The sequence below is a fragment of the Serpula lacrymans genome (assembly GCF_000218685.1).
Source record: "Serpula lacrymans var. lacrymans S7.9 unplaced genomic scaffold SERLAscaffold_2, whole genome shotgun sequence".
In the NCBI taxonomy this organism is placed as follows: Eukaryota; Fungi; Basidiomycota; class Agaricomycetes; order Boletales; family Serpulaceae; genus Serpula; species Serpula lacrymans.
The window spans coordinates 218,072-240,749 of NW_006763291.1; the positions used below are offsets into that span (position 1 = coordinate 218,072).

At 43.8% G+C, this 22,678-nt stretch overlaps 2 protein-coding genes across 2 annotated transcripts; both read right to left on the reverse strand.

Moving 5' to 3' along the window:
• Nucleotides 1–9,625: 9,625 nt before the first annotated feature.
• Nucleotides 9,626–12,940, reverse strand: SERLADRAFT_456310 (uncharacterized protein; the record flags this gene model as incomplete). Its single annotated transcript, XM_007313169.1, has 10 exons — nt 9,626–9,957; nt 10,010–10,413; nt 10,467–10,909; nt 10,958–11,253; nt 11,305–11,509; nt 11,561–11,644; nt 11,698–11,781; nt 11,840–12,037; nt 12,100–12,386; nt 12,434–12,940. The coding sequence occupies 10 exons, from the start codon at nt 12,569–12,571 to the stop codon at nt 9,748–9,750; spliced, it is 2,349 nt and encodes a 782-aa protein (XP_007313231.1).
• Nucleotides 12,941–13,799: 859 nt separating this feature from the next.
• Nucleotides 13,800–14,884, reverse strand: SERLADRAFT_377341 (uncharacterized protein; the record flags this gene model as incomplete). Its single annotated transcript, XM_007313170.1, has 4 exons — nt 13,800–13,852; nt 13,916–14,144; nt 14,206–14,376; nt 14,795–14,884. Coding segments are annotated over 2 exons (158 nt in total), but the record flags the coding sequence as incomplete, so codon positions are not given.
• Between the last annotated feature and the right edge of the window lie 7,794 nt (nt 14,885–22,678).

The window sequence follows — 22,678 nt, forward strand, 5'->3', positions numbered from 1 at the left end:
CTGTCATCAGATCAGATTGTTGCAATTGCATTATTGTTCAGTTGTGTACCAAGAAAATTGAGCGGTCATTCAGATATAAGGTTCTAATGGACAGGAATTATTGTGACGTTTTACAATGCCTTGGAATTCATTTATATTCCGCTAACAAAAATGAAAATCTGAATAACATATCAACTGGGTTACATTCTCATATACCTTGAGTATAACAGCCACAATCATGTCAGGATATGTACAAACCACGAAATGCCATATCATGATCATTGGGGTTTCTTGATGAGACTATGGCCCACAAATGCCACCCAATGTTTTACACAAACTATTGACTAGTTCTCCCAGACCATCATTCCTGCCGAACTTGGTTTCTCTATCCCCTTTACCTTACACAACCACCCTCGATGGAGCAGCTTGCTCAAGTCATTGAGACCGAGTGTCACTTTTCTTCGAGTAAGCCTTCCACCAACAATGTCCCAGGTAGACAAGGACCTTCTGATGGCAAATATTTTGGAAAGGATTACTCTATTGCAACATCTAATCATAGGCCATGGTATGCTCCTCCTCTGTTATTGTTTTGGCACATCTCATCGGAGAATGTAGCTTGTGCAAATTGATTTATGAGTTTTAAATTAATCCTTTCTCTTGCCTCTCTATCCCACCTAGAAAATCTGACTTTGCACTCAGCAATAGACTGTTATTCTAGTTGTGATTGCTCTTGAGATTCACATGACAGTACCAGCGCATTCTCCTCATTATGCAACATCACTTTTGATAAGATGTCTCTTCTTGCACTTTATTGAACCTCATTCAATCAAACCATTTGGACCACCTGGACATTCATTTCCGTGGGCTAGTCAATATCACGTTGCTTGCTGATTTTCTGCAGCAACTGAACTCCTATCCCTCCTGGCACACCTCCTTGCAGTGTGTCCGTCTAACTACGGCTCGTAGTACGGCCTCCTCTCTGGGCATACACCACCTGTTTGCTTTCAAATATATCATATCCCTCCATCTTCAAAATATAAGCACCCTGTTAGATGATGACACATTGAAGATGGTGGCAGAGACTTGGCCTTGTCTGCAAAGCCTTGCTGTAAGGGACCACAATCGACACTCATTGACAGTCTCTTTAAGTGGCTTCCTCTCCCTTGTCACCCAATGTCCAGCTCTTGCCAATTTATCTTTCAGACTTGATGCCACATCTATTCCTCCACTTCCAGAAAACTTACTACACAATCAAAAGCATTGAATACCCTGGATAGCCTATGTATATCTGTTGCAAAAATCCATTTTTCATGATTTGGCTGAATGCAGCCTGATAATGCTGTAAAATATTTGGATAACATATTAGATACAAAACGCTGTGGACAGGTTTGATCAGATACCTGTAAGGATAATACGTGTGATGAGTGTGAATACGCGCTAGCCACATTGATTGCGCTGACACGGCTGATTGTGCTGAAGTGCCGGAGTATGCTGATCAAGCTCACCAGGGTGACCTGTTAACTCAGCCTGAGTGCTGTGATAAAGGATATCCGTCGATTCAAGCAGAGGACACGGACAATGCTGGCCTGGTATTAGTAAGGCTTAATAGTCCTATTGTGTCTGGTTTGGCCTAATACAGAGTTTTTAATACATGCTTTTGTTTGCTTTTTGCTGGTTTTCAATCTTAAAGCTTAATAGTAAAAAGAGACAACAGCCATAGTATTTCATTGTAAATAGTGTCTACTAGTTGTTAAAGTGATATCCCCAAGGCAGATTTGTATATTACAAAGCCATTAGTATCAGTAAATACTGTTGTCATGCACCAAAGTTAATTGGTAGCATGGACAGGTGTCAATAACGAAGCAAATATTCAAAAAGACTTGCCTTTGCGCCACACAGGCACAGTGCCACATGGAATAGTAATTCACATTGCCTTTTTCAAAGTTGTGGCTGATCAGCACCACCCCTACTAGGCAATCCAGTTGCGCTCACCTTTGCTTTTCCATTCCGTACTTTCCGCGTTTTGGCATTTTGGCAAATTTTTGCGTCGCCACTGGCTACACATTGTGCCCTCACTTTTGTCGTTCTCCCTTGCTTTTTACTTTACTCAGCCCCACCATGGGACCCTTCCTCTCCTTTTATTCTCACCCAACGGTCGTTTCTGGATCCCATTTCTAATCCACCTCTTTGTCACCTCCACCTGTTACGATAACACAATTTCCGGACATCTCCTTTCTTTTCATTCTCCGCTTTAACTTTATACTTTAGCTTTCGCACATGGTATCGCGCGGCATTTCCCCTTTCTCGCGCCGCATTGCCTTTCTCTTATTTTAGATTCAACTCTCTCACGCAGTGGAGCTGGCCATACGGGCTAGGCCCTATGACATCATCAGCCACTGCCCCCATCAACTGTATAGTACATATGTACAAACAAACCTGTAGTAGTATATATACCCCAAGAGATCCAGGAGACTCCTCAGCGAGTCCTCCTGTTGTATACCAACTAACTCACTGCAGCCTAAGGGGTAACCACTCCCCATCTTCCATTATCTTCTATAGTGTGTTTCTGTGTGCGCCGGAGTAAAACACTCTTGGTTGTTACATTAGGACTTGCTCCTACCACTCTCTCGCACGTTTGTGCAAAAAGTCCCACTGGGCACCCGGACTCCAGGGTGAAGGAGATTGGTTAGTGGTTAGGAATATCCCGTATAGCAGATAGGTGCGCTCCTAGCGACGGCCTTGTAGTGCTTTGGGAGAAGAACCCAAAACCTTTGATACGCGGTCCCCAGCGTTAAGGGGAGTACTATAGCTCAGCAGTTGGTGTGGAACCACTGTTGATTAGATTTAGAATACAAAACTTCCTTTTCAAATACCTCTGACCAGGCCGGGCACTTGCCTCCGCCAGTCTGGAGAAGGGTTGACAGCTTAACAAGCGGACCACCCCCTGACAACCGTTTGGACCAGGGTTTACTACGTTTACTTTTTATATACCTTTTCAAATACTATAGTGTGGGTAGTCGGAGATTGAGATCCGATACTCAGCTGGGAAGAGGTTGATCCGCAGATAGCAAGCGGGAACCCCCAGTTACCTTTTTTTTACCTTACCAAAGAGAACAAGTCGACATGTCATTGCAACCCCAACAACAAGATGTCAACGCCCTGTTGCATAACATGCGGCAGCAAATCCTGGCGTTGACCACGCAACTCGCTGAGATACAGGCAAACCCCCCTGTAGCAACCCCCTCGGTTGAAAAGAAATTCAACAAAAAGGTTGAAGTCGTCACTGACCCCGGCGCCTTTGAAGGAGACAGAGCGCAATTTGCCGAATGGTGGATCAAGCTCCAGATTTGGGTCAAGGCAAACTGGGACGCGTTTGCCGACGATTTTGAGGTAGCAACTGCAGTGCTATCTTGCCTAAAAGGACCTGTGGTGGGTCGATACGCCCAAGATTACAGGAGTGTTACACTGCGGGAGTGTGGCCCACCTGGGACGATCTCAAGATAGAGATCAAAAAATATTTTAAACCACAAGCTGAGCGTGACTGGGCGCGTCAGCAAATCCGTTCCTTCAAACAAGGAAACATGAGGACGGATGATTTTGTAACCCGGTTCCTGGCCCTCTCCATCCAAGGAGGGTTAGGTAATGAACATGCAGGAGAACTGCTGGAACGTAATATGAACCCTCGCATTGCAGAACAGATCTACTTGCAGGATACAAGAAGCGACAACTTGGCCCTGGCGGCTGAGGAAGTACGACGAGTCAGTAGAGCCATAGAGCTCTACACTATGCATCAAGGTGGCGGGTCCACCAAACAAAACAACACATCCCAGAGGCGCCCTGGGTCATCAAACCAAAATCATAATCACTCTCACGGGTTCAAGCCGTTCGGGCTGCAACCAGGGCAGGGAGCCCCTATGGATATCGGCGCGGTCCAAGGCAGACAGATGCGCAGATTCAAGGGGAACTGCTACAATTGCGGCCAGGAGGGACACATGTCCCGAGACTGCAGAAACAGGGCGCAGGCCGCCCAACAAAAAAATCAAGGGTGCCAGGCACGCCAACTAGAATCCGAAAAGCCGGATGATCGGCTCAACTCTCTGGCCGGTCGTTCTTACAACAAAATCCGGGCCTTCTTTTATGACCAACAGGTCAATGAAATGAAGGCTCAGGGAAAAGAATTCGGGGCTTAGGTCACTTGGGTGCCTTAGCTCCTTTTAACAATGAAGTAAACCACGACAAAGTGGCCCCTGCTACGGGGTGTTGCACAAGCAATAACGGAAAGACGGGGATGGCTCCCCAATTTGTAAATAGATTTTTAAATTTGTTATCTGAAATGTGTACTTGTATGAAACAATGTGAATGCAATATTTATGATACTACCGCTGCACCAGTATCTCCCTTGGAGCGTGGCCCCGGCGAGACAAATACTAGGGTGCTTGATTCTGGTAAAAATAAAATAGAAAAACATGTATCTTTCGATTCTTCTTCTTCTCTGGAGCCACCCTTTCCCAAAATCCCAAGGCGTGTGTTGATGCGCACGTATTTATTCCAAAAGTAGATCCATTTAGATGTTGGCGTGGAAAACCTTGCCCGGGGCAAAGTACACCCAACGAGCGCACTGCTTGATTCAGGCGCTAACGGGATCTTCATAGATCAGGTCTGGGCGGAACAAATTGGACTCCCCCTTGTAAAATTAGATGTATCTATTCCCGTCTATAATGTTGATGGCACGCTTAACACAGGTGGCTGTATCACTCACAAATGTTCTTTTGTGGTCGAATACCAAGGACACAGAGAACGAGTCACTGCCAAAGCTACCCAACTAGGGAAGATTAATTTAATCTTAGGCTGGACCTGGCTATTTAAACATAATCCTGAGATCAACTGGCAGACAGGGGTTGTCACATTGTCACGTTGCCCTCAGGAATGTGTAAACTTGGGTAAACTAAATCACGTCCGTCACAATGAGCGTCTTGAAAAGTTAAACACTAGTCACGTTTACGTGCTCAGATCTTTAGAAAAGATCGACGATGACGATGATGAGGTAAAACCCGAAGAAGAGATTAAGAGGCTGGTACCTTCCGAGTACCATGACTTCTGGAAAGTCTTTTCTAAACACAAATCAGAGCGCTTCCCAGAGGCTAAGCCTTGGGACCATGCTATAGATTTGAAGGACACCTTCAAACCAAGAAAAGGACACATGATACCACTCTCTGCTCCAGAAAGAGATGAGGTATCTAGTTTCATAGACAAACAGCTTAGGAAAGGTTACATCAGACCTTCCAAAAGTCCTATGACGTCCCCGGTGTTCTTCATTCCTAAAAAGGATGGTAAGAAGCGCATGATTATGGACTATCGTTACGTGAATGAGCACACGGTTAAAAATGCGTATCCGCTGCCTTTGATCAGTCAGCTAGTAGACAAATTGGCTGGCGCCAAAATCTTAACAAAAATGGATCTCAGATGGGGGTACAATAATGTACGAATCAAAGAAGAAGATGCTTGGAAGGCCGCGTTCACGTGCCATCGAGGATCTTTTGAACCCCTTGTTATGTTCTTTGGGTTGACCAATTCACCAGCAACCTTCCAGAGCATGATGAACGAGATCTTTGCGGATATGGAAAACTGTGTCTTCATTTACATTGACAATTTATTAATATTTACAAAGTCGGACGATGAGGCTGAGCATGACAGGGTTGTGCAAGAAGTCCTTCAACACTTACAGGAACGGGACCTATTTGTCAAACCCGAAAAATGTAATTTTAAAGTGAAGGAAGTGGACTTCCTCGGTATGATCATAGGCCAGAATGTCTTCCTCATTCTTTTTGCACAGCTATACTATGCATAGCCTACTTTTCTTTCACTATATAAACACCTGTATTTTACCTTGTAAAACAACAACAAGAACTCCAATCCAGACTTCTTCTCTAATCTCAAGTTCACTACTCTGCTACTTGTGATTCAGTGTGGTCACAACACTTCCCACTGCTAAAACTGTTAATTGCTGTCATTGTCACTCGTCACTTTTGATTAGAGTCTTTCTGAGCACTACAGTTTGTGTGTCAGGAGCCTGCTATCACTGGGAACCTCATTATCTTGTCATTCTCAAACCTACCTTGTGCTACAATTGACAAGGTAGTGCTTGTCTATACTCACCACAAAGCCCCTATCTTTTTATATTCCAACTATCCCTCCTCCTCAAAACCCACACCCATACATCTCTGGGTTTTACTTTGAAGGATCATTATACGTACCACCCCACAAACAACCAGACCACTCCACTGTTCTAGGAGGCAAAGCCCATAAACAAGTTCCGTGGAATCTGGGAGAATTATGTGTTAGTTTGTTTTTGTGTGTGGTTTTCTAACTGCAGTTGTCATCATCGACACTGGTGCTCATATTCATCTATTACATTATTATTACTAGCCACAAGGGCCCTCTCTCCAAGAAGATCGGGCCCATAATATCTGATGCACAAAGGCACATTTTACATCCTATCATTGGCTATAGAGTTGACTGAAATTACATGATTTAGCTGAGGATGAAGCTTCTCGCATCACAGCAAGAAGAGTCTTTAGTCATAAACCTACAACCTAGTATCCCCCTCCATTGTGTATACTTTACGTTGATTTTCTGGTATGGACAACACATTTGGACCAGCTGTTTTTAATCCAAATGGCCAAAATGGCATTATCACAGCTCCCAGAAACTTTATACCTCGCACTTCAAGGTAGGCAGTATGCTAGCACTATTGAAAGGGTCAAAACTAACTTATGTTACATTGCCTGCCCCTCCAAAACTGTTGGTCACTTCTGGTGATTAGCATTACCAACTATGTCACGTTTCTCCAACTCAGAACTAGAGGATTTAGTAGATGGTGACACTCTGGCCTCCTGTATCAATATCCCAGGTCCTAGCGCCTCAAAAACGGAACTCGCTGTCAATGATGAGAACTGTTGTTAGAAAACCACACACAAAAACAAACTAACAAACAATCCTCCCAGATTCCACGGAACTTATTTATGGGCTTTGCCTCCTAGAATAGTGGGTGCTCTGGTTGTTCGTGGGGTGGTATGTATGAAGATCCTTCAAAGTAAAACCGAGAGATGTATGGGTGTGGGTTTTGAGGAGGAGGGATAGTTGAATTTATAGAAGATAGGGGCTTAGTGACGAGTATAGATGAGCACTACCTTGCTAATTGTAGCACAAGGTAGGTTTGAGAACGACAAGGATGACGAGGTGACGAGGTTCCCAGTGATAGCAGGCTCCTAACGCACAAACTGTAGTGCTCAGAAGGACTCTAATCAAAAGGGATGACAATGACTTCAAAAGTGGGAAGTGACGATGACAGCAGTTAACAGTGGTAGCAGTGGGAAGTGATGTGACCACACTGGATCACAAGTAGCAGTAAGAAGTGGACTTAAGATTAGAGAAGAAGTCTGGAATCGAGTTCTTTGTTGTTTTTACAAGGTAAAATACAGGGGTTTATATAGTGAAAAGAAAGGTAGGCTATGCACAGTATAGCTGCGCAAAAAGAATGAGAAAGAACATGAAGGAAGGAATGTACGCTGACAAATCCTGCGTAGTTGCTACAGGATAAGATCATCAAAATAAGGGAAAGAAAGAGATAGAACAATGAATGCTATGTAAGTAATGGTACAGGTTTGTACAGTCATAAAAATAAAGTCCAATAAGAGAAAAAGAGCAAGAAAATCGTGATGTCATAAGAAGATGCAGTAAAAAGAGTATAAAGAAAAAAACAATATCAGTATCAGCACAGTTCCTTTATTGTCAGTCAGGCATTCTAAAAAAAATATGTGTCCATAAAATGATTCAAAAATCAAAATAATCGCACTGTAAATGAATGTTCTGCTGAAAAAAAAGAAACTGGAGCCACCGGTCCACCACCTAGTCCAAATCTGACAGTTCCATGGCTTTACCAATGGACTGGTTGTACTGGACCACCTGGTCAAGCGAGGGAGGGAGGGGAGTAGGTAGTTCCAATTTGGAACAAGTGAGTCCCAGGCAGCATGTGGTAGCTGTAGCTGTAGCAAAGACGATGGACAAAAGATAAGTGTACCCAAGTGAATGGGACAGCGATGAACATGGGCAATGCAAGGGGATGAACCTTCTCCAGCTCACAAACTACCCACCCACGCTCCAACCAGGTGAGACGAGTGACCGATGTTTTGATGGTATATGATGGCAGATCAACATCATGAAGATGGACCTGTGGCCCTATTTGGACCGGCCGCCGGGGCTTTGCTGATATCAGCAGTGGCACGTGGTAGTCAACGGATTGGCGACGGAAGCAGATAGGAAGTGGTGACATCAGAAATGGTGGGGGAGCAAAGAAGATGAGGAGGAGGAGGGTGGAGGTGACGAGTAGGTGAACTAAAATGGGGATCCAGAAATGACCATCAGGTGAGAATAAAAAGGAGAGGAAGGGGCCCATGGTGGGGCTAAGAAAAGGAAGGGGAGTGAAGGAAACGACAAAAACGAGGGCGCAATGCAATGTGTAGCCAGTGGCGACGCGAATATTTGCCAAAATGCCAAAATGCCAAAAGTACCGAATGGAAAAGCAAAGGTGAGCGTGACTGAATTGCCTAATAGAGGTGGTGCTGATCAGCCACAGATTTGAAAAAGGCAATATTAATTACTATTCCACGTGGCACTGTGCCTGTGTGGCACACCAATGTGCAGAACTGGGGTATCTACAGCGTCACTCCAGGATCAGTTGCTTGGGCTGCAGTTATTGTAAGTTTAATCACAAAATCATAGAAATAGTCTCACTCTCTCCGGATATGGATACATTGACAGATTCAGACACTCAGAGTGTTGCTGTGGCCGAGAATCCAAGGCCTTCAGTTGCTCAATTTGGACCTGCCGTTGCTCCTGGCCTAGTAGACGCAGAAGTTGAGGTTTCAGAAGTTTCATTGAGTGCTAATGTGCGAGGGAAAAGAGGAAGGAAAGTTACTGGTACTTCTGGATATCAATGTGCTACTACAAGATCTCAAAAGTAGCTTATATTTCTCTTTGTCTTTAATACAGTTGGTTAACATGTTCCATTCACATATTGAGCCAGCGTAGCACCCCACACTAAAGCATTGAAAGTCGGCACACACAAATGAGTGCATACTGCAGTGACCTTACAATGGCATAAATTTGTGTATCATATTGAAGCATAATGATATAGTAAATACGGTAGAATAGTGTAGTGGTTATTATGCTCCAATTTGGTAGTAATGTGTAACTGTAATAAAGTACAAGGCCCTTAGTTCGAATCCTGGTAATGTAAGTCAAATAAATGTAATAATGATTAGAATTGTATCTCAGTGATAAGGATTCTGTGATAATGATAAGAGTTCCCTGATAATGATAAGAATTCCTCAATAATGATTACAAGTTTCCTGATAACAATTATACAAATCATTAATAACAACCACTAGTCCATTGTAAAGATAAAGGTTCATTTGATAATGCATTTTTCTAATTACAATTTGAGCCTGGCCTGGTAATGACATTGTAGCGCTCATGGCAATTGGCATTGCAAACTGAGATTGTAATGGCCTTTACATAGCAACTCTTTCATTGTATATTTCAAGCAATGACTAATATTTAGGCATTTCAGTGGCTGGCAAGGCATTTAAATAATATTTAATATTTTCTGATATTTTATGCAGGTGTTCAGACATGTCCACAAATACAAAAGTATGTACAAATGTGACAGTGATGCTATGCAAGCCTATAGACATGGTTTGAGATATACTACAGTTCTTTTGGCTGAGCCAAATTAGACCAGTGCTTGAATGTTTTAATTTTGCTTCGCTCATCTATTTTGCTCAGCATTTCTTGCAGCTTCACTTTGAGCTTCTGACCATGTTCAGCAATGCGAAGAAGAACTACAGAAAACTCGTAAACTTGGAGCGGGTCTGATATGTCATATAACTGGAGGTTCCGCTCCATTAAAAAAATTTTCTATGGTGAGGGATGGTAAGATGTCAATGAGCATATCAATGAACATACTTACTTGTTGCTTGGACGAGTACCAAGCCATTGATACTGCTCCTTCAGACCCAGAGGTGACTAGGCCAAAAAGTGGAAAATCAACGATCCCCAAGGATCTCAGAAAATACAGTGCTGAAACCGTATACATTCGAGACTGGTTCAAAGCCTTGAATGTCGTAGTAACATCTTTTTTCTTGTACTCCGCGGTAAGGACTGGCAATAATAAATCATTGTCTATTTCCCCGTCCTGGGCTGCCTGAAGCTGAACGACATCTTTCGACAGGGTTTCCGAGGACTCGGAGGGTGGTCTCGGAACAGTTGCCGTGAAGACATTGTGCAAGGAGGGATAGGAAGTTGATTTGCTGTTGTCCGTGACCGATGATGGCTGAGGCTCAACGGTCAGATGTCGAGCTGAGTCCGAGTTTGCTGATTTCATTCGAGTTTAGCAAGAGCTCTACGACTCAGCTATTTTTTCTCACCTCTGTCGTTCTTCCCAGTCCCAGATGCCGACTTTTCCGCACCAGGATGTGCTATCAAAGCAAGATTTTTCACGAACTTCCTGCCTTCGGACTGGCCAAGGATTTTAACGATCTTAGCGCAGACGCCTTCAAGGGGTACGACTAGAATTGCATCACATTTTCCACGTGTTGGTTCTTGGTTGGTGCGACGTTCGAGGGCATCGAGCAAGCGGGCCTCTATATCACCCTTGACTTGCTCGACAAATGAAGCAGACTGGTTAAGCGCCTGAAGAGCGTGAGTGTCGATATCTAGGTTTCCTTGCTCTACAGCGTTGTTGTACGCTGCTAAGCAATGTAAACGATATTGACGTGCTAGCGCAGAGCGCTCTCGCACGTGATCAGCAGCAGAAGTCCTCATCGCGTCAAGGGCTATATTTCGAGGTGCATTTAAAACACGTTCCAGCCTACGTAAACGATTAGATATGCTTTAGGGCGCGTTGCCTGGTACTTACAACACATCACGGTTTGTGCTACCAGTGTACTTCGAGGTCGTGAAAAATTTGAGTAACAGATTGTCCCAATCATGGCGGCGTTCAGCTTCATTAGAATTACGTTTCGCCGCTGCAAGAGCTCGAGTATATGCACCATCGGAAGATGACAACATAGAGGAGAACCGACTGGAGAGGAGTTCCATGATTTTGGTCTCCAGGTCTGGAACCTCGTTGCCAGCCTGAACATAGTTATTATAATTTTCAAAAAGCATTCTACGATGCCCTTCAATGCTAAGGTCTGATCCAGGTAGGTCACTCTGCATTGACGTGAGTATATAAGACGTGGCACTAAGATCGAGGAAACTAACCAATGTTTTCCAGCTGCTTGGCCAGCAAAATTTAGTCGTCTCGTCGTAAAATTTGATTTTTTCGTTAATCTCTTTGTGTTCCGATTCTGGGTCTTGAGCAAGATCTGCTAACAGGATTCTACCGATCGTGAGAGCTCTTCTATCAAAAAGCCAATTCGTAATCGATAATTCTTCATCTAAGCCATTCTCACTCTTCATCGCAAAACTATCCCAGCTGTCAGTCATGATTTAACACGTTTAATGTATATGCTCTCACCTAGAGTTTGATACATTTGTTTTCGACTTTTTGCTTGCGGAGTACTTGTCGACAGAAAGCTGATTTCCAGCGGGGCTTTTATCTCTAAATATTGTAAGTCACGATTCAACACATGATGTATATGTATATGCTCTCACTTAGAGGTTGATAACATTTTTGTCGACTTTTTGCTTACAGAGTGCTTTGCAACAGAAGATTGACTTGCAGAAAAGCTTTTATCGCTGAATATCAATTTACTATATCATTTCCATCATTACGCTCAAAACTTGCCATGCTCACCTGCTCACTTTGTGGTCACTTTGAGTACCATCACGTTTGACACCGCTTCGAAGAGACTTGGAGCCTCTGGGTTCATCGTGTCCTTCCTCGTGAATAGTATGCAGATTTCTCGAAGACATAGTTGGGGACCAGCAGCTAGGCTGAGAACGTGTAGCGTGTAATGGTGGGGTACGGGGAGGAGAAGAGGAAGTATCGCTGCTTTAAAAAGAAATAAATAAGGATGCATGCCCTGCAACTACAAAACTGAAAATAGTAGGAACCTCGCGCATGTGGACACGTGTACGTCGCATGCCCACCTTGAAACTCGCTCCTTCCATTGTTCTCCTGATTCAGAGGAGATATCGATGAGATCTGATCTCCAGTGCAGGGATGGATCCGCATCGACAGACGTTACTGATGTGGCGTTGATAAGGTCCTTGAAATACGACGATAATGCAAGCACAAATTGGGCCAATGACATGGCGGCCACTGGGTCGGTTAAATCGAATATGCCTAATGACGCCTTAGGCTGAGAGTTTGGGCTGGCACATGCGATATGGACCCCAGGCTAGAGAAGGGTTCAGTCGAGCCATAGAAGAGAGAAGAAGAGCTTACCAAATCTCCGCTCGTCCCAGAATCGTAATCCAGCCAACCAAATAAGACTTGGCCAACAGTTCCAGTCCCTTGGAAAATAATTCCGATAACTGGTTGGTCGATGTGCCAAACACGCCGTTGGTAAAGCATACTTGACATGAGAGGGATGATATTATATTCGTCAGCAACCGCAATAATCGGGAGGACGGCGGAGAGATGGCGACCGCGTGTGGGAAGAAGATGGGCGTGGATAGGAAACTTCAAAGAATGATTCTTTGAGCTACTCGTGTTTGCCTTCCTCTTCTTCGTAATTTCGCCGTTATCCCCATAGTTTTCGTCTCGTACATGAGAAGAATTGTCATCGGAAGAAGAGCTCGTACAGCTGTCTTGTGAGGAGTGACATGCTGAGCCAGTGTCTTGATCTTCATCCGCTCGATCGACATAGTGGGCTATAATAAGTGATGCAAAGCCGTCGGTGATTGGACCACTGGAGGAAACATCCTGCGAATGAGGCGCGCGTGGCCTGACAAAATATTCATCTTCACTAAAAATTGAAAATAAATCCGCGCGTCAAGTTATCAGAAATATGCAAACTTCAAAAGAAAGAGAAAAGATCATTACAGTATCGATATGTCTTCCGAGCAATGGAGAAATAGATGCTTAAGCATTGTGATCCAAATTGGAATGGTGGGGCGAGGACAACCGTATGCAACCCTGCCACTGAGGGCGCGTAAATCAGACGAGGCCGTCATGACCAAGTCAAACACGACTTTCAAAGACGTAGAGCCGCCAGAATCATAATTCTCGGTCGTTACTATACGATCCTTTGGATGTCCAGATAGAATATCTACAGAATCAGAGGCACAAGGGGACGTGAAAGGGTATGGACCGGTGGCAAGCCAAGATGGGAGTGGCTGAGAAAGTAAGTCTGCGAGCTTCGCTACAGGAGGAGGCCAGTCATAAATATCTTCAAGCTCGTGAATCACTGTCGTCGCATCCATGGAGTAGAAGGTTATAGCGGTGGAATATGATGTGTAAGCCCGTGACCTGTTGCGATTGTTCCACTCGAGGCCTCTTGAATCGTGTAATGCCAGTGACTTTGGGTAGTGGAGTTGTTCGAAAAGGAGAAAAGTGATAGTCTTTAACGTGATTTACAGTATGCAGCAAACCAGATAAAGCCGACCTTGTCAGTGCACGGAACCAAATATGCGTAACGAGTTCGACTCCGAACATTTATCTTGGACCTGGCATTGTGTTCCCAATTCGGAAGGTCTGGTCCACAACCAAGGGAGTCACCGTTTGTGGGCAGCCTCCGCCAAAAGTGTGTGATGCTTACCTAATATTCGCATCCCTCAAGTTCGCACTATGAAATGACACAGGGAGTAGTTTCGAGCAAGCTGCGTTATATGGTGTATTAAGCTCGGAATGTACACATAGCAAGTAGGTATTTGTATTCGTACTGTATGAAGTAATGAATGACTATGTTTTATTAAAAATGCAAAGAAACTAGTGATCGCGAGAATCTTGACTGTGCCCCTAGCTCGAGTCCAAGCTTCCATCTTGCTCACAGGGACCACTTCCACATGCAGTGTGCATGTTTTGCTGGAGAACGACAGAGATTTGAGCTATCAATATCCTTATGAGGTCCTTCTTCACTATGCCTCACCGGCCCCGAGGTATAGTCGAGTCTTGTACCCGGTGAATCTCCAGTTGAATAATCAGCTTATCCTTGGTGAGCCGATTCAGTTCTTCTTCATTTGGCGTCAGGACTATTGCTGTGGCATTGCATTCAGCCTCTCGGCTCGCCTTCTTCTGTGCTTCCTTCTGCTGCCTCTGCAACCCTCTGCCTCTTTGCTTGGACCTCACCCTCTTCATGCTGAATGATCTCAAGGTGGCACTTCTTCTCGAGTCCAGTGCTATCAATTTCTCTCACGAGGCGCATGGCATGGCAAAAATCTTCTGAGGTGAATGTTGCGTCCACAAACAACTGCGTGTCATTGTGGCGGAATTGTGTGATCACATTGTGCTGATGCATTGATAAGGTAGGTGTTGGAATACAAGCGAGGACAAGCTACTCGCCGCTTCACTAAGCTACTAAACAAACAATAGGATTTCTGTATATACGCTTGTATGTCTACGCTTTAAAGTGGGACAAGGATTTTTGTAAGACTGACGCTTTGGCGCGAGCAGCAGTATATAAGCCGCTCGCGCACAGAGGCTCACTTCAGACCTTTTCTATACGAGTCTGAAGTGAGTACCTCATAGCCTATCCCAACTACAATACTTTACTAATCATGTACCTAAAGATTATTGAACCATAGGTACATGTTCCTGAATATAGACCTTTTCTATATGAGTCTGAAATTATTGAACCATAGGTAGGCTTATCTCGTGCACACAGCCGGAATACGCCAAGGGCCCCCTTGTTTGCGTCATTCGTTGCAGGCATCCATGCAGCATCACGCTCCTCAGTACTGGCTTGGTCAATTGTGCCGCCTGGCGCATATTCAGTTGTGAATGACTCCCACTTGTTGAGTGTTCCCTGGAATAGGGCTAGTGTGATTGGATGCAGATGCTCAAGTTGTTCGGGTTTGGTCTAGTAAGTAAAACAACTGGGGATGAAGATATAAGCTAGGTATGTAATTGAATAAAAGGGATATCTCACCTCAGACTTCAAGAGAAGATCTGAGGTGTCTGCCTGACAACGAAAAGTCATATATATGTGAAGACGGAAACAAATTTGCTGATGCGGTATATTAGGTGCACGGGCCACCTCTATCACTGGGCCTTCCCAGTTTGGCGCCTGTGCCACATCTCTTCATCACACTATGCCGTACGATGCTCGACTACTTCCTAATAAAACTAAGTGAAACTCAGCCGCTGCCCAAGAGGCTATAGAAACGACTTTATTATTTACCTAAGTGAAACTACAATAGATGTTAGTTTAAGGTGATCTCTAATAAATGTAATGTAACATACCTCAGCCGCTGCCTGAGAGGCTATAGAAACAACTGAGGTATTTCTATACTAAACCCCCTACTACTTATAGTTGGAGGTGCTACTTGCTACAGTATAATGACTCCTAGGAGAACAATGGTTACTCCATGAAGTGGTGGCTATGCTCCATGGAGAACAATGGCTGCTTTGGCAGAGACTGGGTTTATCCGGTGTCGATGATGAGAACTGTTGTTAGAAAACCACACACAAAAACAAATTAACAAACAATCCTCCCAGATTCCACGGAACTTGTTTATGGGCTTTGCCTCCTAGAACAGTGGGTGCTCTGGTTGTTCGTGGGGTGGTATGTATGAAGGTCCTTCAAAGTAAAACCCAGAGAGGTATGGGTGTGGGTTTTGAGGAGGAGGGATAATTGAATTTATAGAAGATGGGGGCTTAATAACGAGTATAGATGAGCACTACCTTGCTAATTGTAGCACAAAGTAGGTTTGAGAATGACAAAGATGACAAGGTGACGAGGTTCCCAGTGATAGCAGGCTCCTGACGCACAAACTGTAGTGCTCAGAAGGACTCTAATCGAAAGGGATGACAGTGACTTTCAAAAATGACGAGTGACGATGACAGCAGATAGCAGTGGTAGCAGTGGGAAGTATTGTGACCACACTGGATCACAAGTAGCAGAGTAGTGAACTTGAGATTTAGAGAAGAAGTCTGGAATCGAGTTCTTTGTTGTTTTTACAAGGTAAAATACAGGGGTTTATATAGTGAAAAGAAAGGTAGGCTATGCACAGTATAGCTGCGCAAAAAGAATGAGAAAGAACATGAAGGAAGGAATGTACGCTGACAAATCCTGCGTAGTTGCTACAGGATAAGATCATCAAAATAAGGGAAAGAAAGGGATAGAACAATGAATGCTGAAAGTAATGTCACAGATTTGTACAGCCATAAAGTAAAGTCCAATAGCAAAAAGAGAGCAAGAAAATCATGATGTCATGGGAAGATGCAGTAAAAAAAGGGCAAGGAAAAACACTATCAGTATCAACGCAGTTCCTTTATTGTCAGTCAGGCATTCTAAAAAATATGTGTCCATAAAAATGATTCAAAAATCAAAAATAATCGCACTGTAAATGAATGTTCTGCTGAAAAAAAAGAAACTGGAGCCACCGGTCCACCACCTAGTCCAAATCTGACAGTTCCATGGCTTTACCAATGGACTGGTTGTACTGGACCACCTGGTCAAGCGAGGGAGGGAGGGGAGTAGGTAGTTCCAATTTGGAACAAGTGAGTCCCAGGCAGCATGTGGTAGCTGTAGCTGTAGTGAAGACAATGGACAAAAGATAAGTGTACCCAAGTGAATGGGACAGCGATGAGCATGGGCGACGCAAGGGGATGAACCTTCTCCAGCTCAAAAACTACCCACCCACGCTCCAACCAGGCAAGACGAGTGACCGATGTTTTGATAGTATGTGATGGCAGATTGACGTCATGAAGATGGACCTGTTGCCCTATTTGGACCGGCCGCCGGGGCTTTGCTGATATCAGCAGTGGCACGTGGTAGTCAACGGATCGGCGACGGAAGCAGATAGGAAGTGGTGACATCAGAAATGGTGGGGGTGCAAATAATATGAGGAGGAGGAGGGTGGAGGTGACGAACAAGTGGATTAGAATGGGGATCCAGAAACGACCATTGGGTGAGAATAAAAAGGAGAGGAAGGGGCCCATGGTGGGGCTAGGCAAAGGAAGGGGAGTAAGGGAAACGACAAAAGTGAGGGCGCAATGCAATGTGTAGCCAGTGGCGACGCGAAAATTTGCCGAAATGCCGAAACACGGAAAGTACCAGATGGAAAAGCAAAGGTGAGCGTGACTGGATTGCCTAATAGAGGTGGTGCTGATCAGCCACAAGTTCGAAACAGGCAATATTAATTACTATTCCACGTGGCACTGTGCCTGTGTGGCGCAAAGGCGAGTCTTTTCGAATATTCGCTTCGTTATTGACACCTGTCCATGCTACCAATCAATTTTGGTGCATGACACCGGTTTTGTCACTCCCACTCGAGTGCAACTGTAGTCCCATAGCTTTAGAGAATTTCCAGTGTTTTTCATGAGTGAGGGGTGTAAAACCCTTATCCCCTTTACCGAGCTAACGGAGGGACGAAGGTTCAAATCAAACAAGTAGCGTTACAAGATAGCAATTGAGAATTAATCAACAACTGAGGAAAGTATGTACATGATGGTCTACTATATATATGTTTCTGAAAGTCAGCCATGAGGTGCTGACTGATGTTCTTTGTAATGGTTCTAGACTTACGTCACATGATGGTCACGTGATCTGATATAACTACGTGTTATGTTATCCGCGCTAAAGCAGCAGCTTAACATATCTTATCTGTCATGTGATTTAGATATCAAAGAAAAATGAAAAAGGAAACTAGCGCTCAGACCAGCGCTTCTGGTTCAAGTCGTGACATTACCCCCTCCTTAGGACTTTCGTCCCGAAAGTAGGGGTCCATCTTTCCGTTTTCCCAATTAAACAATTGTTTTCGGACTCTAGTCGTTGTGAAGTTTTCAAAGGGTTGGAAATGTAATTGAAATCGGATCCGTCGAGGTGCACTAGGGTTGTGGTCGTGGAATGTTTTGACCTTGTCTGGTGAGTTGTTTAGATGTTGTTCGGGTTCCCACGTGCGTTCCTCTTTTGGATAATTCTTCCAATGTACTAAGTATTCCAATTTCCCTCGTTTTAGACGCGAGTCTAGAACTTCTTCGACTTCGTATTCTTCTTGTCCGTCTACTATTACCGGCGGTATCGGTTTAGGTTTCTGTTGGGAAGGGAACTGTGGTTCTTTGTACGGCGTGAGTTTTATCTCATTGAAAACCGGATGAATAGGCCGCCATGTCGGTGGTAGCGCTAATCTATAGGCTGATTCGCCTATTTTTTCCAGTATTTCAAACGGACCGTGTCTCTTATCGTCCAGTTTCTTGGCTGGCCGATCTGTTGAGATATTGGTCGCTTCTACGTACACCTTATCTCCTACTCTATATTCCACTGCTTCTCTTTTCCTCTTATCGTACTGCTTCTTCATTTGTTCAGCTGCCTTTTGCAGCGATTCTTCTGCTTTCTTCCTTGTTTCTGTCATTCTCTTTACGAAATCTTCTGCATTTTTGTTCTTTACCCCCACTTTCACTACTTCCTGTGTTCTCGGATGATGTCGAATTGTGGTTCTTTGTACGGTGTAAGCTTTATCTCGTTGAAAACTGGATGAATAGGTCGCCATGTCGGTGGTAGCGTTAATTTATATGCCGATTCGCCTATTTTTTCCAGTATTTCAAACGGACCGTGTCTCTTGTCGTCCAGTTTCTTAGCTGGTCGATCTGTTGAGATATTGGTCGCTTCTACGTACACCTTATCTCCTACTCTATATTCTACTGCTTCTCTTTTCTTCTTATCGTACTGCTTCTTCATCTGTTCAGCTGCCTTTTGCAGCGACTTTTCTGCTCTCTTCCTTGTTTCTGTCATTCTCTTTACGAAATCTTCTGCGTTTTCGTTCTTTACCCCCACTTTCACTACTTCCTGTGTTCTCGGATGATGTCCATGATTCAGGTAGAACGGGCTATATCCCGTCGCAGAATGTTGTTTGTTATTGTAAGAGAATTCTGCTAGGGTAAGCCATTCTGCCCAATCATCTTGTTTATGGTTCACGAAGATTCTGAGATACTGTTCTATCTCTTGATTGATCCTCTCCGTTTGTCCATCTGTTTGTGGATGCCAAGCCGTTGATGGATTCGCTTTTATCTGAAGAAGCGTATGTAGATCTTTCATGAATTTTGAAACGAATTGCGGTCCCCGATCGGAGATGATCTTCTCGGGTATGCCGTGGTTTCTGAATACATGATCTCTAAATAGTTGTGCCACTCCTTCTGATGTGATTTCCATCTGCGTGGGAATTACTTTGATCATTTTGGTAAACCAATCTACTACTACCATTATCATGTTATATCCATTTGATTCTGGTAGCGGTCCGATCAGATCTACTGATATGATCTGCCACGGTTTATCCGGGATCTCGTTTGGATGAAGCGGTGCTGCTTTCTTTTTATGGTCTGTCTTAGTCCTTTGGCAGACTTCGCATCCATCTACGTATCTCGTGATATCTCTGTCCATGTAAGGCCACCAGTATTGTCGAGTGATCAACTCCTTTGTCTTATATCTTCCTGGATGGCCTGCAACAACAGAGTCGTGGTTTCTTCGGATAATCTCTTCCCTTAACGCGGCATCTTTCGGTACATAGATCCTGCCTTTGAATACTATGCAACCGTCTTCGTCTAGCCAGCCATCCTCTTTCCTTTCTATCTTTCCTTTCATCTTTTTTATCAGCTCATCTACATTTCCTTTTCTCTTTGTAATCCACTTTGAAATCTCTAATTCCTTCTCTTGACTGTCTGCGATCCTTTGTCTTTGTTCTGGAGAGAGAGTCATTCTTACAAATAGTTTCTCATCCAGTAGCACGACGTCTTCATTGTCGTTTTCTCCTTTGTTATGATCTGATCGCCTCGAGAGAAGATCTGCTTTTATATGCTTCCTTCCTGGCATATGATGTATTGTGAAGTGATACTGGCTCAACTCCGTCATCCACCGCGCTTGTCTCCTATTCAACTTCTTTGGTTCTTTGAAATACAGCAGATTTTGATGATCTGTCCATATCTCAAATTCCTCTTCTGCGTCTATTAAGTAATGTCTCCATTCGTTAAGTGCCGTCATGATGGCAAGAAGTTCTTTGTCATAGATCTCGTAATTGCGTTCTGTGGGGTTTAACGCTTTCGAGAGGTATGCAATTGGCTTCCAGTCATCCTTTTGTCTTTGTGATAAGACAGCACCCATAGCGAAGTCACTACTGTCTGCTTCTACTTTGTATTGGCCATGTGGTACTGGGAGAGCTAACACTGGGGCTGAAGCTACACATTGTTTTAATGTGTTAAATGCTTCTTGTTGTTCATTTCCCCAAATGAAGTCCTCTTTTCCCGTTAACTTGGTCAATGGTTTGGCTACTTCCCCGAAGCCCTCTATGAATCTCCGATAGAAATTTACAAATCCCAAGAATGCTTGTATATCCTTTTTATTTTTGCATTCTGGCCATTTGCTAATCCCTTCTACTTTTACCGGATCCATGCGAATTTCGTTCTCTGAGATGATCAGTCCCAGGTATTCCACTTCTGTCTGTTCGAAATCGCATTTCTCTGGTTTAAGATAGAGATGATTCTTTCTTAGGATTTCTAACACACGTCGCGTCGTTGCTCGGTGCATTTCTATATCCTTTGTGAATATCATGATATTGTCTAGATATATGATTACTAATCCTTCATCTATCAACTCTTTGAAAAGCGTGTTCATCATCGTTTGGAACGTGGCAGGGGAATTTGTCAGTCCGAAGAACATGACTAATGGTTCGAATAATCCCCGGTTTGTCCTAAACGCCGCTTTATGCTCGTCTCCTTCTCTCATTCGGATATTGTTATATCCCCATCTTACATCCAATTTTGTGAAGTATTTTGCTCCACTCAATTTGTCTACTAGTTCCCCGATCAACGGAAGTGGATATCTATTTTTGATAGTGATATCGTTTAGCTTCCTATAATCTTGAACTGGTCTCAACTTCCCGTCTTTCTTTTTAATGAAGAAGAATGGTGATGCAAATGGGGACTTCGATGGTCTTATCCGTCCCAATTCTAGATTCTCTTTTAGGAACGCATCTAGCTCTTCTTGCTCTCCTCTTGCTAATGGATAGATCTTGCAATCTAGGGAGTGATCTCCCGGTATTAGTTCGATTGCGTGATCCCATTGCCTTCTTTCAGGTAACGTGTCAAACTCCTTTTTATCAAATACGTCTTTGTATTGATGAAGGTGTTTTGGCACTATCTTTTCGAATCCTCCTTCTTTTCGATCTTTGCCTGCAGCTTCTGCTAGTTTTTGTGCCATTGTGCCTTGGGCTCTTATATGGTAATATTGATCGTTGATCGTGGCATCTTCGAAATTATGGAGATTCACCTGTATCATCCTCTCATCTTCTCTCAGTTCCTCAAAGAATATTTCCGGATCCTCCTCTGGATCAGAGATTCGGATTCTCGGTCTGCATACTTCAGGACATCTTTCAAAGGTCAACTTCGATTCTTTCCAGTCTATTTTAGGATTATGTTTGTTTAACCACTCATGTCCTAGAAACATTTTTCCGTTACCCAGATTGGTTACGGCAAGATGTATCTTCTCGATGTGTCCGTCGATTTCCATGAGTAGTATTACAAATTCATTGATGGCTCCGTTTTTATTAAGAGTTCCATCTGCATTATAGACTGGAATAGGTCTCGGTATCTTCCTTGTCTCATATCTTTTGTCTTTCACAAATTGGGAGTCGATGCAACTCCCCGTGCATCCACTGTCCAATAGTGCTTCGACTGTTTCTGATTGGAGAGTATCTAATGTAGTAAGCTTACATTTCACGTTCATTTGATTGCCTTGGGTGCCCCTAATGTACTTTTTTGGGGAGGCAATTTCTATGATCGCTTGTATAGCTTCTACTTTTGGTAACCGGTTGATTTCTTTTATCGTTTCCCGGGTTACTTCTCTCGCTCTCTTTTTATGTGTGCAGGCACTCAGAATCCCAATGGATCTTTCTTCCTTTTGGTCTCTTAGCCTGTCTACTACCCATTTTGGGGTCCAAACTTCTGTTCTAGGTTTTTTTAAAGGGGCTCCTGACCTTTCTTCTACAGTCTCTGCTGCGTTTTTCTCCGTAGAGCTCGCCGCATCGGGTGTAGGAATCTTAGGTTCTATCGTAAATGCTGCACTTTTTAGTGATTCGCCCGCCGTCGAGACTGCGGATGTCTTATCACTCTGCGCCGCTTTTACTCTAGTTGCATCTTTTTCGTTTCGGATTTCTTTCTTTGTCTGAGTGGAAATAGTTTTATTATTATCCGCGCTAAAGCTGCAGCTTAACAATTCTGAGTCATATGTATCTACAGTTAAAGGAAGCGATTCGAAACGTTTTTAGGCTCAGTCGGTCGATGCGGTACCGCTGGCCTCTTTAAAAACCCTCAAGGAGTTTTTCCCTTTCCTCTTTTGTCATCTTTTCTAAGAACTCCCGGACATTAAATTGTGGCTTCTTTTTTTGTGCGTCTTTGCACTCGAAGCTTCTATGTCCCTTTTCTCCGCATCGGTAGCATCGTCCCTCAGTGCGGAACTTTGCTTTGTCTACCTCCATTCTTTCTCCGCTACCGGTATAGGTATACCCAGTTCCGTCCTTTTTCTTCTCTCCTTCTTTC